At 38.6% G+C, this 16,269-nt stretch overlaps 1 protein-coding gene across 1 annotated transcript in view; it reads left to right on the top strand.

Annotated features, from left to right (window-relative positions):
• Positions 1–857: 857 nt before the first annotated feature.
• LOC149449415 (uncharacterized) overlaps positions 858–16,269 on the top strand; it is a 32,482-nt gene continuing 17,070 nt past the window's right edge. The window contains exons 1-3 of the mRNA XM_089693247.1: positions 858–1,066; positions 5,010–5,193; positions 10,141–15,090. Coding sequence (XP_089549373.1) covers positions 858–1,066; positions 5,010–5,193; positions 10,141–15,090 — 5,343 coding nt within the window. The remainder of the gene's footprint in view (positions 1,067–5,009; positions 5,194–10,140; positions 15,091–16,269) is intronic.

Raw genomic sequence — 16,269 nt, 5'->3', positions numbered from 1 at the left:
AACGCTTAGGTGTGAACTTAGGGTAAGGTCTGGTTCACACTATAGAAATACAGTCCAGATGCATTCCAGATGCGTTTCTGCATGAGCGTTTTTGGGCGTGTTCTGTTGCATTTTTCATGCTTTCCGGGTAATTTCCTCCCCCTCTCTCTTTTTCTTCAATTCAAATAGGGACATGCGTGTTTCAGTGCATTTTTGGCACATTTAGGTGAGTTCCAGTGCATCTTTGATGCATTTTAACTGCATTCCAGTACATTTCAGTTCTGTGCAGGAAAAATGCAGCCTGTTCTACTTTTTTTTTCTGCAACCGGAACGCACTGGAACTGCAGGCACTGATGTGAACTATGACATTGACAACCGTATAACCTACTTTCTGTGCGTTTTGGATGCAGAAAAAAAGAGCACTGAAATGCATGTAGTGTGATCTGGCCCTTAGACTGGATTTCCCTTCAGGAGTATCTCAGCAAAAATTTTATTTTTTGCAGGGGATGCCTGAAATCTGACTTGTATCTTAGTGCAGACGTCTGGGAAAATCAGTAAGCCAATCACACAGCCAGGAAATAATATATATGGGGGGCATTCTGTACACATTCGGTGTACAGAACAGCTTGAAGTAGCCATATTGCATTGCATTTTACATAACATTACAGAGGTACCGATTGAAAAGGAAAGGTAATTTTTAATAACATTCAATTACAAAATGACATGTGTCGCAATTGTATATTCTATATTATTTTTTTTTATATGCAATTAGGTGCATTTATTCCCCACGAAAATGGAGTTACCCTTTCAGTTAAAAGTAGTCAAGTATTGTTTGGTAAATTTAGTGACTTTTTTTCTATAATACCATATAGGTCGCAATGGATTTTACATCATACTGTGATATTACTTCATTATTTATAACCAAAACTGTAGACAGGATAATTTCTCCGATGGCAGTACAGCTCTGTCACTTGGTTATTGCACTGGAATGTGATGGTAGCAAATATACTGTGGCAAGCTGTGACATAGAACAGATGGCAGAAGAATTATCCAAAGCTACAGAGAACTTTGCTAACATTTCAATCAGGTAAAGTTTACAATTATCTATGGTTTATATTTTTTACTATTTATATTTCTATCATAATTTTACAAATAAACATTTAATACAGGGTGCACCTATGCTACTGCTGTCACACAGTTTAATGGGGTTACTAAAGTAAGATCACAGCTGTAACTATTTGTACTCTGTATAGCTATACCAAATGGCTAAAAATCAGAAATATGAAATCAGAAATGTGAATTTTCTTAGGCTAATATGAAATATTGTATATTAATCTCTCGATTAATATACAATATTTCATATTAGCCTAAGAAAATTAAAATTTCATATTCTGATTTCGTATTTCTGATTTTTAGCCATTGGGTATAGCTATATAGAGTACAAATAGCTACTGCTGTTATCTCTTGATTAATATACAATATTTCATATAAGCCTAAGAAAATTAAAACAAATTCTACCCCTTCCACGACACGCACAGCAGCCTCGAACGTCCTCTGCGTAGAGCTGCTCTGCTTCCTGGTTCCCACCCTGTAACATAAAGCGGACTCTGATCTAACGGTGGAACCTTGAGCTAAAAGGGGACTCTTATCTTAGGGAGCACTCTTACTCTAAGGGGGACTCCTGATCTAAAAGGGGACTCTAATTTAAGGTGGGATTCTGATTTAAGGGGGGAATGTAGACTTCAGTGTGACATGGTTCTTCCCTTGTTGCAAGTCCACAGTGGGGCCCAACTTATGTTCTTGCATACAGGCTCACTGCATTCAGAAGACTGTTCTGCCCTGACATGATTAAATAAAGAAAATATGTTCAGAAGTAAGACAGCCTCTGTAAGACCTTTTCCCCCACAGTATTTGATGCAAATGGTTGGGCCAGTTTAACAAAAGGATAGTGCAATTACCCAATGCTAAAAAAATGTATTCTCCTAAAATATAAGGTACCACCCTAATTTTTCTGACTATATGGACATTTCTCTTTTCGTGTGAACTGCTTTTCTCCCCATACAAGTAAATGGTAATTGTAAAGGTAGCTTAAAGGAGACAAGCAATCAAACCCATGTTCACAAGTCCTAAAATATTCTTAATTGGGCCCTATATGAACCCTTAAATGTTAACACAAACTTGTGCTTTGCAAATGCAGGGCAAAACAGTGGGTTTGCTTTAATGCCAAACTATCCAGAAGCCCATAGTTACCTGCTCCATTCCATTGCTGGAGCACAGTCTATACCAGGGGTGGGCAAACTTTTTGACTTGAGGGCCGCAATGGGTTCATATATTGGACTCGGGGGCCGGACCAAGAGTAGATGAATGATGTGTATGTGTCATCCATAGTAAGTATAGTAATATTCCCCCATAGTAAGCATAGTAATTAATCCCCCATATAGTAATTCATCCCCCATAGTAATTCATCCCCCATAGTAATTCATCCCCCATATAGTAATTCATCCCCCATATAGTAATTCATCCCCCATAGTAATTCATCCCCCATATAGTAATTCATCCCCCCATATAGTAATTCATCCCCCATATAGTAATTCATCCCCCATAGTAATTCATCCCCCATAGTAATTCATCCCCCATATAGTAATTCATCCCCCATAGTAATTCATCCCCCCATATAGTAATTCATCCCCCATATAGTAATTCATCCCCCCATAGTAATTCATCCCCCATATAGTAATTCATCCCCCATAGTAATTCATCCCCCATAGTAATTCATCCCCCATATAGTAATTCATTTCCCATATTAATTCATCCCCCATATTAAGTCCCCAAGTCCCCCCTGTGTCAATTCACTTACCTTTGCTCCGCGCGTTCCTCTCGCCGTGTTCCCACGTTCTGGTGTAGCATGCAAATCTGTCTCCTATGAGGATCTGTCCCCCTCGACGTATCTGCGCATGTGCCAGTTTCAGGCATTAGCAGCCGATCGGCAATCTCCGGCACATGCGCAGATACGTCGAGGGGGACAGATCCTCATAGGAGACAGATTTTCATGCTACACCGGTCTTCAGGGCGGACTGTGAGAGGAGCCTAGCTCCGCGGGCCGGATTAAAAGGTCCGCCGGGCCGTAGTTTGCCCATTGCTGGTCTATACCCAGTACTGGAGTTAATACCCGTTTTTGGAAAGGAAAACGTCCTCGGGTTAACAAGTCAATTCTATTTTCCTTTAAAAAGCATGGCGGTTTGAGACTTCCTAATCTTCAGATTTACTTTTCAGGTGGATCAGATGGCACAGCTCTCTTGTACTACCGCTAGGTTGGCATTGAAGCCTTATCTTGCCATCCTTATGCTATTGGTGCTCTCTTGTGGCTTCCTAGTCGGTTGCTTCCTCCTATCCTTTGTCCTACATTATCTTACTCCTTAACGGTCTGGGATAGATGGTGGGCTCGCAAACCTCTCAGCTCTCTACATACCCCATTAGCTCCTGTTTTTTGTAACCCCGAGTTTATTCCTGGCTTATCTCCATCTGCATTTCAATGGTGGATAACGTTTTTTTGCGTATTGGGGACTACCTGGATGGACTTCATCTTTGTTCTCTCCAATACATTTTTACAACTTTTCAGATGTCCTCCTGTGAACTGCTCCATTACCATCAGCTTATATCTTTTATTACTAGTAAACTCACCCCTCTAGAAATCTCCTGTGGGGCTACTGGGAGGATGAAAGGTCGATTATCCACTATCTCAGACTGTCACCTACCCTCCTCATCTTCAGACGCACCCTAAAAACCCATCTTTTCAGGGAAGCCTACCCCACCCTCACCTAACAACCGATCTCCTCCACTCCTCCTACCACTCCATCCCCCACAGCCACTTCCTCCTGTACCACTATCCCCTCCCTCCTAGATTGTAAGCTCAAAAGAGCAGGGCCCTTGAACCCCTCGTGTATTGTATTGTACTGTATTGTCTCATGTTCTGTCCCCCTCGCCAACTTACAGCGCTGAGCACCCCCTTCGGTGCTATATAAATACTGTATAATAATAATAATAATCATCTATGAGTCCCTTTTCAACCCACTTACCAAGCTATTCTATATGATTCAATGGGAAAGGGATTAAAATAGCTTACTAGACTTAGACACCTGGCGAACTACGGCCAATACCATATCTAAAATTTCGATCAATACTACTCTTATCGAATCCAATTATAAAACACTTCTACGCTGGTATCTAGTTCCAACACGTCTTGCTAAAATGTGCCCATCCGTGTCAACCAATTGCTTTCGACGCTGCGGACAGGAGGGCACTATGCTCCATATATGGTGGAAATGGCCGGTGGTGCATAGATTTTGGATCTGATTGTTTAATTTTCTTTATTCAGTAATGGGAATCAATATTCGTAGAACACCAGAAGTAGCCGTAATTCACCTGTTGCCCACTGATATTCCCAAGAAATCGGTTAAATTAATTCTTTATATTTTGTTAGCAGCACGAATTACAATAGCTAGATGTTGGAGACAATCATCTATTCTGCTAGATTGGGTCAAACAAAAACTCAATTGAATTATGATAAATGATAAACTTACGAGTATTGTTAATAATAACACTTCTAAATTTGAGGTTACATGGGAGCCATGGATTAGGTATATCTCTATCACTTAATGGAACTTCGGCTGACCCTCTCTCTTTCTTTTTCTTCTTCTTTCCTCTTCCCCCCTCTTTTTTCTTTTTCTTTCTTTTTCCTTCTGTTATTTTCTTTATTTTGATAAATGGTAATATGAAACTGCCCATGTTTACTGACTACTGGAATATTTGCTTCCATATGGGGGTTATATTTTCTTGTTTACAACATCACTGATTGCTGCCTCTTATGAGCCTATATATTCATGAACCTGTTTATTCGCCTCAACTCACCATGTAGGTGGGCTATGTTTCTATGTTTTTGTTCTTGCATCTCACTTTTTCAATAAAAATATTGAAATATAAATCCGTTTTTGGATGTTTAGAGAATAATACTATGTTGCTTACCTGAACAGATTGGGTGAGGAGTGTGATGATGGTATTCTAAGGAAGGAAATGGAGCAAGCTGCAAATAGCCTTCTGATAACTGGAAAATCCATCCTACTGTCAGTACAGAAACTCTATATTCAACCTACTGTTCGAAAGCACCAAGAAGAACTAATCTCTGCAGCACAAAACATCTTAACAGGAACTCTGAAGGTGAGAAAAATGTTTTTCACATTCTTCCACAAAATATAATTGTATATGCATGGAGAGTAATTGTGCCATGCTATTTTTTACTGTGCTGATATGTCTGAAACAAACAGGGTCAAGCTAAAGCTGATTTATAATTAATTAGCTAAAGTTAGATAAAGCTGAGTAAACTCCTAAAATTTGCTGTGAAATAAAAAATATTCCTGTTCAACTTGGAGTGCTCAAAGGACCAGTGAAAAGGAGCTATCAGCTGCATAGTCTCAGACACCCGATGTAGGACACTCATACTATATCAATGTTCTTCTTAGATCAGTGGCTTTGAACACTGAAAAAGATAACAGTAGTTAAGGTGCAAGGACCCCATTCTAAATATCAGTTTATTCAATACATTTTTAATTATCTCTAAATTGTCATTGATACTCAGTTATCCACATCCAGATGACAGTACACTTTTGCATCATCCAGGCTGTCCCATTTGACTTCCTAATACCAGTAGCTTCTTCTCTTCTATATCTCAAACATGTCCAAAGACATATATAGAAATTTATATCCAGGATTCCATTTTAACCCTTTTAGTCAGCTTATGCTGCAGGCAAGTCAGCCTGGTCAGTGACTTGCAGTAACACTCCACTGGCCACAGATTAAAAAAATGCCAATATGTTTCCACAGAGACCCTTTGAATCATTATAGATCCTGTTCAAGCCTGATGTCCTTGGGGAGATGAGTCATTAGAACCTCTTCTCAAGAAATATTTCTCTGGGCTTTGGAGGTTTATTCTGCTCAATAGACCAAAGACACATGGTAAGGAGTGGATTGTGCTATAGATTCAGACACAGACTCACATCTTAACCAGTCCAACATAAGAGTATATGAAAGATTTAGCATTGTGAGCAGTGAAAACAAGAGCTCCCCCAAAATTGAGAGTTGTTCTGATTTTGCTGCATAGGATAAGACGGAAAACCACTGACTTGAGAATCCTCAAATGTCCACAGTATCTCAGAGTCTGAATCTAAAAGCAAATGTCTAAATAGGGTCCAACATGGCATTATACAGTTAGCTAAAATGACATTATAGTCTCTCCACAGTTGCTATCTGCTCAAGCTCTGCCCTATGCATACCCATGTGTTCATGCAGTAGTTAACTGGTGTACAAACACCCACTATTTATATATCTAGGGGGAACAAGCATCATTTGACTTAAAAAAACAAAACAATGGTTGTCTGCATGTTGAATGGCCGTGGGAGGCTACTAGTACCCATAGACATAAGAACTGTCCAGCTACAATCCAAATAGAAATGTCCAGATTGGGCAAGATAATCTTATTTGGCAATTTGAAAGGTAAGCATTTGGGCTTTTTAGGTGCCACGTCAGCAGAATTGTCCCTGCTGAAGAAAAGCATCCCCACAACATGATGCTGCCACCACCATGTTTCATGATGGAGATGATGTGTTCAGGGTGATGTGCAGTTATAGTTTTCCGACCCAGATAGCGTTTTGCTTTTAGGCCAAAAGGTTCAATTTTGGTCTTATCTGACCAGAGCATGAGGGGAACCTGTGCAGTATATGTTGACAACAGTGAATGATGAGAATTACCTTTGAAGTGCTCATGAGCAGGCCCTCTTGTGTTAAATTGTATTGTACTGTTTATTTTATAAAGTGCTGCACAAACACTGGTTACTATAAATTCTGTGTAATAATAATCATAATAAAAAAAGTTTATATAGTTTGCAGTGACCTACAGTAATGTCCATGCAACATATTCAAACTGCTTTGGGTTGTATGGATTACATCTGCAGCGTTATCTGAATAATGTGATGCTTCCCTTGGTGAATCAGGACTAAATATCTTATAGTGGCTAGATGCCTAATGACAAACTGGAAGTTGTTGGATGAATAATATACTTATGCCTCTTGAAGGTTATTAAAGTTATATATTTATGGTCAACTGAGAATTTTTACATAATCAGCATGGACAGCTCAGTTGTACAACCATATTATCTTTTATCATCTCCTTGAAGATTAGGCTAGATAGTAGACAACTTTTTAAAATGTATTTGTGAATAAAGTTTGTATATGTGTAGCCCAGCCAGCGGTTCCTATAAGGTGGGAGCCACACAGCTTAGGTATCTTCCTGGCCATGCCGTAGCTTGTGTTTCCTGTTTGATTGACAGGCCAGGAGGAAGCTGGAACATGATTGGCCACCCAAAACTCTGGCCCTGCCAATGGACCCAGGAGAGAATGAAGAGCCCAGGGAGGTGGGGGGGAGCAGGCTGGAGCAAGAGACAACTGCTGTCGAGGATTCTGGAGAAACAGTGCCAGTTGTGAACTGAGACTGAAGGGAACACCCAGAGAACTGTGGTGCTTGATAAGTAGCCTGAGGAGAGCCCAGAGTCTACAGAGAGAGAAAGCTGCAGTCTGTCAGCAGGAAAGAGGAACATTGGAGGCTAGGATGGGACCTGTTGGCACCAGAGAGAACCCAGAAACATGAGCAAAGACAGTGTGTGCATAGGCTAAAAGAGGAAGGCCAGAGCATTGCAGGATAACTGTTGCCTGACTCCCCCCACCTAAATATGTGCTAGCACATACAGTCCAGACAGTATGGCCTATACCTCTCATCCAAAATCATCAGTCAGTCAGAGGTATTATGGTCTACTCCTCATCCATCTTCTACCAACCTGCAAGAACAGCCATCTGAGGACACACTGCATCTGTGAAGACATCAGTGAAGTATCAGTGTAGTGCAGGGGAGGATTGACCATGGTCAGTAGGGGGCCCCATGAGATGCCCCTGGTACCTTTTTCATAGGCTTTTTTGAGTTTGGCCAAGGACACAGGGGCCCCATGATCCCCTATTGCCCGGGGGCCCCATGAGTTATCAGTCCGCCCCTGAGTAGTGAGAGGTTTTATCCACCCTTCGGTATATTGAACATGTTGCTGTCATGGGGATTTCCTGCCGTCAGCAGAGTTCTGCCTAAAGTAGACTGCATTGCCCTTCATTTGCTTGTGGATTACAAATACCCTTGCTTGAAGGGTAAACACTCCAATAGGAGTTTAAAGGCATCACCACAAACATACTTGTTTGTTATTCCACTGACTCCTGGTTAGACAGTAGATAGGCTGCATTATTATTGGCACTTTTATTTGCACTGCTGCTCTACATTGCCAGAGTATTTACATCAGTTACTGCTGATATTTTTGTGTTAGTAAGACATTTGGCTCCCCTATTGCATTCTGGCAATGCTGTTACACAGTCCACATGAAACTATCAGTATGTACTTTGCCATGCTTGTAATTGGTCTGTTATTTGATATTTGCATAATCCTGCCATTGTTGAAATTGTTTATTGAGCACTTCCCTACACGGTTTATTCCTACTTAAGCAACCTAATTTTTCCACTTCTGGTGTGTTGGGTCCAGTTAAGGGCGGATCACCACTGGAAAGAGCAGAACAATCCCACAATCCAGCAGTTCCTGAGGGAGTCTGCACTACATATGTATTTGAACACTTCCTACTTTTACTGCATGTGCAATATCAATAATACTAGGATATCCTGATCATTAGGTCTTTGGTAGACCCCATTAAGAGATGTTGATGGTATTAAAGAATTTACTTGGATTGATTCCATACCTTTAGGTCTTCACGGCCAATTATTCTGTTCTTTGGTCATTGGGTATGCATTTAACCCCTTTACCATGGTGTAACACATATAAACTGCGTCACAGAAGTGGAAGTGTACTTTTTATATGGCATATGCTTATGGTGGGAGTGCACTCCATCTATACCCCCAGCTTGGAGACTGAGCTGTCACTGGCATCTCCTGGTACTAACGATTGACAGTAAGACGGCTCTCAATCACGTGATCACTGTGATAGCCAGTCTGTACAGTTTCTCCCCTATGAGGAGAAAAAGATACATTGTATCTTTTTTCTCCTTGCTATTAGAGAAGTCTATGTAAACAAAATAAAAGTATGTTGAAAAATTTAAGAAAAAATAGTTAGTAAGATCAGGGGTTAATTGAGGTTAGTGTCAGTGCTTATGTTAGGATCAAAAAGCAAAATACACACTATTGTTTTTTGTCCCTACTACTGCTACAAAGAACAAATGTACACACGTGATACATTTTTTGTGATGAAAAAAATCTGCAAAATATATAAACATTTTTTTAATATATTCTTCAGATTATTTTGTAACATATAAAAAAGTAACTTTAACATATATTTTTACATATATTTGTAAATGCATTCCAAAAATGTAGATTTGTATTTTTAAAGACATACAGTATATTTGAAATGTATTTTGAAAAATATTTTTCATATTTTTTAATAAAAATGCATTTCAACATACAGTATATATATATATTTATTGAAATATATTTTTAAATCAGACTATATCTCAACTATATTTTGGTATGTAGTCTCCATTGACCCTTTAAATGTTGAATTCCAGGAAAACACTCTAACAAAATGGTTGAAATACATATATGAGGGCTTTTTCCTGGTAAAGGACAGCACAAAGCTGTCTGGCAGGGCAGAAGACCTGGTTTTAAATCTGCTGCAGTAACTTACAGTTACTGTATGGGACTTGTGTTCCCCTCAGCCTATGACTGGACAGTGAAAGGAGAAGCAGGATACTGATGAGCTGATCTCTTGGTCACTCTGCTTCCTCCTCCTATTGGCATGCTTTTTGTTGGCACAGGAGCACTGGAGATTGCCTAAATGTGTTGCTTCTCCCAGTCTGAGCTTTTATGGACAGAGGACTGCAAGTCAAATGTATATACCTACATTAGTTTCATTAAAAATACATTTAATGGTGTATTAATAAATACAGAGCTGCATTATTTTTGTGTTATTTTTTATATCTTCTTGGAGTTCACCTTTAAATTCCTATGCAATGCATCCTTTCTATACCACTGCAAAAGCTATCTGAATAACATATGATTAATATGCTCTTTAACAGGTACTTCAATTAGAAGATGATGCGGGAGTGAGAAAGATTAATGAAGCAGTAAACTGGCTCCTTGAATGCTTGCATTATTTACACAAAGCAGAAAGCATACCACATCTCCTAACACACTTCTGTGAATTTTCAGAAGCTCTTCTCTTGGTGAATAGTTTGATAGAGAGAAGAATTATAGACATCAAGGATACGTTACACCAGCACCATTTATCAGAAACAATGCAAACCTTCAGGAAATGTGTTCCAATGTTGTACACAGCAACACAGAGCAACATAAAACATCCACATAATGAGCAAATGATTGCATCTAAGATGTACATTTTTGATCTTGCCTCAAAAACATTACAGGAACTAAAATGTTTGCTAACAAATGGACCAGTCAAACAAGAACTAAACAAAAGGCAAGGCTCATTTTCTCAAGAAATGAGCAGATTGCTTAAACTATTATCCATTTCAAACATAAAAGACATCAACAGCAATGATCTGGACTTCCTTGTGGGAGCTATTGTGTTCTTCTCCATGTATGTAGCTGATTGTTCAAGACCAAATATAAAGCTGCAGCTGGTCAAGCACTGCCAACATCTCCTGGAAAAAAGGAAGAAGTTGTGTGACTATCTCAATGAGTTACAGGAAATTTCAGGTAGTGGAAACATACATTGTCAACTACAGCAACAATGCGCATCTATGAAAGCTGAACTTAGCGATCTTAGCCAACTCTTGATTACTACTATATTCTATCAAATTTTAGATGCTTTTACTGTTAAGGATCCACTAAAGAGGTTACTGAAATCTGCTCTGAAGAACAATAGAAAAACTTTATACACACAATGTCTCATTGCCTCTAAATCCTTCCAGCTTCTTCAAGCATTTCAAAATCATGCAGAACATCTACTGAGAATATCTAATCTTGTGCTGGCTCTATGTTCTCAAGAAAGAAATGTAGAAGAAATACAAAATTCTATAGATTTTTTGTGCAGAGTTAGGGATGAAGTTGTTGAGTTCATTATAGACAAGCCATGCTATGAATCTAGAATGTTTGAAAAAGCACAGTACATTTATCAGAAATGGATCCAGGCTACAGAAAGCCTTATGGTCAGTTTTGATAGCATGCTTACGGTTCACCAATTTTTAGACTTATCTATTAAAGAGATCGAAGATAACAGGCATCGTTGTGAAAAGCACCTCAGAAGCCAGGAGCCTGAGATCTTTCAGCATCATGGTGCTGACCTATGTGATCTGGCTGAACGTTTGTGTCAAGTTATTAATAGACATGTTGACCAAAGTAAGGACCCCATTTTCAGGAATGGCCTAAGAGTTCTAGTCAGACAACTGGAAAGAGCAGTAACTGAAACAAGGGAAGCCATGATGTATTGTGTTGAATCTATTTCCTGTGTGGTAACCCAAAAGTCTTTCTTGGAGAAAATTAATAGGTTGTTTGAATGTATAAACAGTGTTAAAGAAGGTGTTAGTGGATGTAATCATCCAGACCTGCTTAGTCCTTTAAGAACAGAGGCTGTTCCAGTAAGTCATAAACCTATAATAATTGATTTAAATGAATTAGATCAAGTAAAAGAGGGCTATGTTGAAAACTCAGGAGAGCCTACCAAGTGCTTATCTTACGAAGGATATCTGAGCAAACCTCTTCCTTTAGACACTAGACCAAGAGAATTTGTAAATAGTGTTGTAGATACTGGAAAGACAAAGCACATTTCAAACCTTCAACCACTTGTAGGTGATCTTCTCTCAGCAGTAAAGCATCAAAACATGAAGGAGATTAATGTATACAGTTCTACCCTTATTGAAATCTCAAGCATTTTTCTTGAAGAAATCAAAGAGTGCCTTCCTCAGGCCAATATGACTGAAAAGGACATACATAGGTATAAAGAAGTTGAGTCACTAATATTAAGTCTTGCTCACTTAACTAAGGAAGGAGACACAGACTCAGTTTGCATGGGCAGACTTATTCAAACAGCACTTTTACTTTCTCATTGTATTGAAGAGATTAAAACTCACCTTGTGTCCTTTGCAAGTTTCTGGTATAGCTTTTCTCACCAATTGTTCTGCAGTTCAACTAATGTGGATGCCAGCACCAATATCCAGATGTTTAATAGAATTATGAAACACTTATCAGTGATTGTGCAGTCTTTAAATGAACATTTACTTAGTGTCCATAATTATCTGGATTTTCCCACATTTTCTGGAAAACAAGAATCTCTTGTTAAAATTCATGTCAAGTTCTCCAAGTGCCAGGCTGTTGCAAATCAATTACTCACAAAAGTCCTATGCTTTAAAATAAAACCTGATACTCAAAAACTAGAAGATATTTGTATACAGTGGTCAGTTGCTGTCCAACAGTTATCAAAATATATAGATGACCTCATAGGCATTGATAATTTAATAATTTCTGAATCAACTGATATAACAGAACTAAAGCTTTCGGAGTGCAAAAGTCTTATTCTTTTGTGTGAAGCCTCATTATGGCTACAGGAAGCATCTGATCTCTCAGTTCAGATGTTTACAGAAGAGAAAGCTCAGAAAGTTGTTGAACTTCTCAAGGAAGAGGTGGATGCCCTGACAGAGTCAATGCTGAAAATAAGAGATGAACTTCGCGAACCTATGTGTGCTACCAAGCCAACAATGATCCTTAACATAGAGTGTGTTCTCCTTCAAAAGGAGCTTATGTTCAAGGCAAAGTTACTTATGTACCACCTAAACATCATGCATAGTGGAAAGCATACTTTACTTCAAAGAATGGTAAATTTAGCCTTAAGTAAAACCAAAGACAAATCTCTAATAAGACAGACTTTTGAAAATGAAGCGAAATTGCTAGTTGGTAAGATAACATTAATAAAAGACACACTCAGCATGGCTATTTGCTTGGAAAAGAAAAATGATGTTGGATTTTTAGTTGACCATCTTTTTTTTCTTACAGGGGATTTAGTAGCTAGATTACGGTTACTTATAGACAATCACAACACCTGGGAAATGTTCATGGTTAATGCCATGTCTTTGAACTGGTTAGCAAAAGCAGACCAATTAATTTCACACCTTCAATGTGATGCAGAGATAGATGATGTAACCTTAATATTTATCAAAGAGTGCTTAGAAATGTGTGAAAAATTAGAGAATCAAAACTCTATCACTCCTACTGTCCTTGAAAATGTAAAATCAGATACATCAATACAAACTGTGACTAAAAATATAAAGGCATCTAGGGCAGGCAAAGGAATTGAGCAAAAATATTCAAGTCATAGAGGGCAAGATGAGTCTAATGAACATAGCAGTGAAGCTATTTATGAGCAAAGTGCATCCTGCGGTGAGGACAACAGTAAAATTAATGACAGCGATAAAGTTAATTTAGAAAATGGAATAAAATGTAAACAGCAAAGTACAAATGTAAGGGGAGAGTGGATAGAATTAAATAAGGACCCAAAGAGCTCTGTTAGAAAAATATTAAAGGCATTCAACTCTGAAGAAGAAATAGTAACTCAAGCTAAATATGATAAGCCTTTTATTGAAGAACAAACAAAGATATTTAGTACAGCCTTACAACAAACAACCAATGTAAAGTCTGATAAAAAGATTAGTGCATGTGAAATTAATATAGAACATTTGGAAATTAACAATCCGGTGGAATCCAAAGTAAATGATGTAATATCTACACAGGCTATGGCGACACCACAAGGAGTGCAAAAGAAAATAACCCGTAAAGAATCAAAAAGAATAAAAAGGCAAACATTGCCTGTTGAAGTACAGAAGGAAGCAAGCCATCTCCATTCAGTGATTCAGAGGACATACACCAAAAGTGCTGGAACGCTGAAACAAACCTTCAATCAGGAATATAGAAATCAAAACACAATTACAGAAAGTCAGACAATGCAAAAGGAAGCAACAAATTTGGAATCAAACAATCAAGGAACTTATGTTGAAAACACAGCCGCACAAATTGATGTGTCCAATCATGAATCAAGAAATCAAAGAACCCTTACAGAAAGCAAAAAAACACAAAAAGACACATCAAATCAGGAATCAAGCAACCAGGGAGCTAATGCTGAAAACATCACAATACAAAAAAATGCATCCAATCAGGAATCAAGAAATCAAAGAACACTTTCAGAAAGCAAAAAAATACAAAAGGAAGGAACAAATCAAGAACCGAGCAATCATGATGCTAATTCTCATATCACCACCATAGAAAAAGATATGTCCAATCAGGGATCATTAAATCAAAAGCCACTTTCACAAAGTACTGGGCTACCGCTTGAAATGCATGCAGCGGTCTCTGGAGGGCAGGAGGAAATCAAACAGGGATCAAGGAATCAGAAAGCACTTTCAGAATGCTCTAATGTTCCAAAACAAATGAACACACAGACCTCCTTAAAACAAAGAACACATAAATTAACTCCTGGAAACCAGAAGGAAAAAGTTGATCAGGGCTCAAAAAATCTTGAACAGCAACATATGTTACCTTCAGGGCAGAAGGAAACAAAAAGTCAGGTACAAAAGACTCTAAAAGCTCCTTCAGACTCTGTTGGGATACAAACAAAAGTAGCAAGGAGTAATATAAAGCTTAAAAAAAGTCATACTGTGCTTTATAGAGGACACACTGAAAAAATGAATGATGAATTGCAGAACAAGAAGAAGGAGGCAAGCATTCAGGGATTGATATGTCCGAAAATGGACAAAGTTACTGTATATGAACACAATGAAAAATATTTTAAAGAATCACAATTCAAAAAAACATATTCCCCAATATCTCTTGAAAAAACAAAAGCAACCAACCGGGAATATACCACACAACAAACACACAAGACACCAACTACAGTATCACAGGACACTCTAAATAAAGAATTAAAAGCATCAAAAGCTGAAAGTTTAATGAAGTCCAAGCTGCTGCATGTGCCTGCTGAACATCTAAGGAAGACATCTGTCATTATGGAACATCAAAAGGTAGAACTGTCACTTGGGTTATTATTTATTTATTTGGTACAGGTTCAATTTACACAGCGCTTTACATGTATTGTAGTGCCAAATGTAATGCATATGTGCAAAGCACTCAGTTCAATGCACAGCAGATTTCAATTGACTTCTCAATATAGTTTTTTTTCTCATTCTGGCAAATGTAGAAAAATCATAAAAAGGCTGAATCTTTTTTTTTCCACGTTCCCTATGATTTACTGATGTCAGATCATTGTATAACCAGTCCTGCCAGGCATTATGATTGTTTTTATTATTATAATACAGGATTTATATAGCTCCAACAGTTTGCACAGTGCTTTACAGCGTGAGGGTAGACAGTACAGTTACAATCAGGGGCGGACTGACAACTCATGGGGCCCCCGGGCAATAGGGGATCATGGGGCCCCTGTGTCCTTGAACACACTCAAAGCACACCCAAAAAAGCTTATAAAAAGGTACCAGGGGCATTTCATGGGGCCCCCTACTGACCCGGGCCCTTGGGCAGTGCTCAAGTGCTCGAATGGTCAGTCTGCCCCTGGTCACAATACATCTTATTGTAGGAGTAATCAGAGGGCCCTGCTCATTACAATTTACAATCTAAGCTACAGAATTCTACTCCCGACAGGCTAAAAGCTTATTTAGGAACACGACTAACATTTTTACAATAGTCACCTTTTGTGTTCTTGTTGTGCAGTTGGAATACTTCATATATCAGACAATAAACTTCAGACTGGATATCAGTAACAATTCTTATGGGCTGCAGTAAGGCCACTGCACCAAAACAGCACCAATTCTGGCACTTCTCTCTGCCTGTTGAGGTGATTGATGGCATAAGGTTAGGCCTCATGAACACATGAACTCACATTGTTGGTAAACTCTTCTGGCAGCAGGAAAACTTTAAACGCGGCAAAAATGCGTATAAATGTTGTATCGCGTTTAGCCGCATTTACCTGTGTTTAGCATTTGGATGTAAATTCATTTGATTGGCCAGAGTATTTTCCATTGACATGGATAAACTCCCAAGCACTAAACACAGCTAATGTTTATCTGCGTTTAGCCACGTTTACAAGCGTTTTTCCCACGTTTAGCATTTTTGCCCAAAAGCATTCCTCTCCTGAATGCGATTAGTCTGCATTCAAAAGAGGGACGTTTAACTGCCCCTAAACTCTG

Source organism: Staurois parvus, unplaced genomic scaffold (genome assembly GCF_062004578.1).
Source record: "Staurois parvus isolate SC_StPar_1 unplaced genomic scaffold, SC_StPar_1.0 ptg000619l, whole genome shotgun sequence".
In the NCBI taxonomy this organism is placed as follows: domain Eukaryota; kingdom Metazoa; phylum Chordata; class Amphibia; order Anura; family Ranidae; genus Staurois; species Staurois parvus.
Note: the sequence above shows the minus strand (reverse complement) of the source record. Positions and strands in the feature narration are given on the sequence as shown.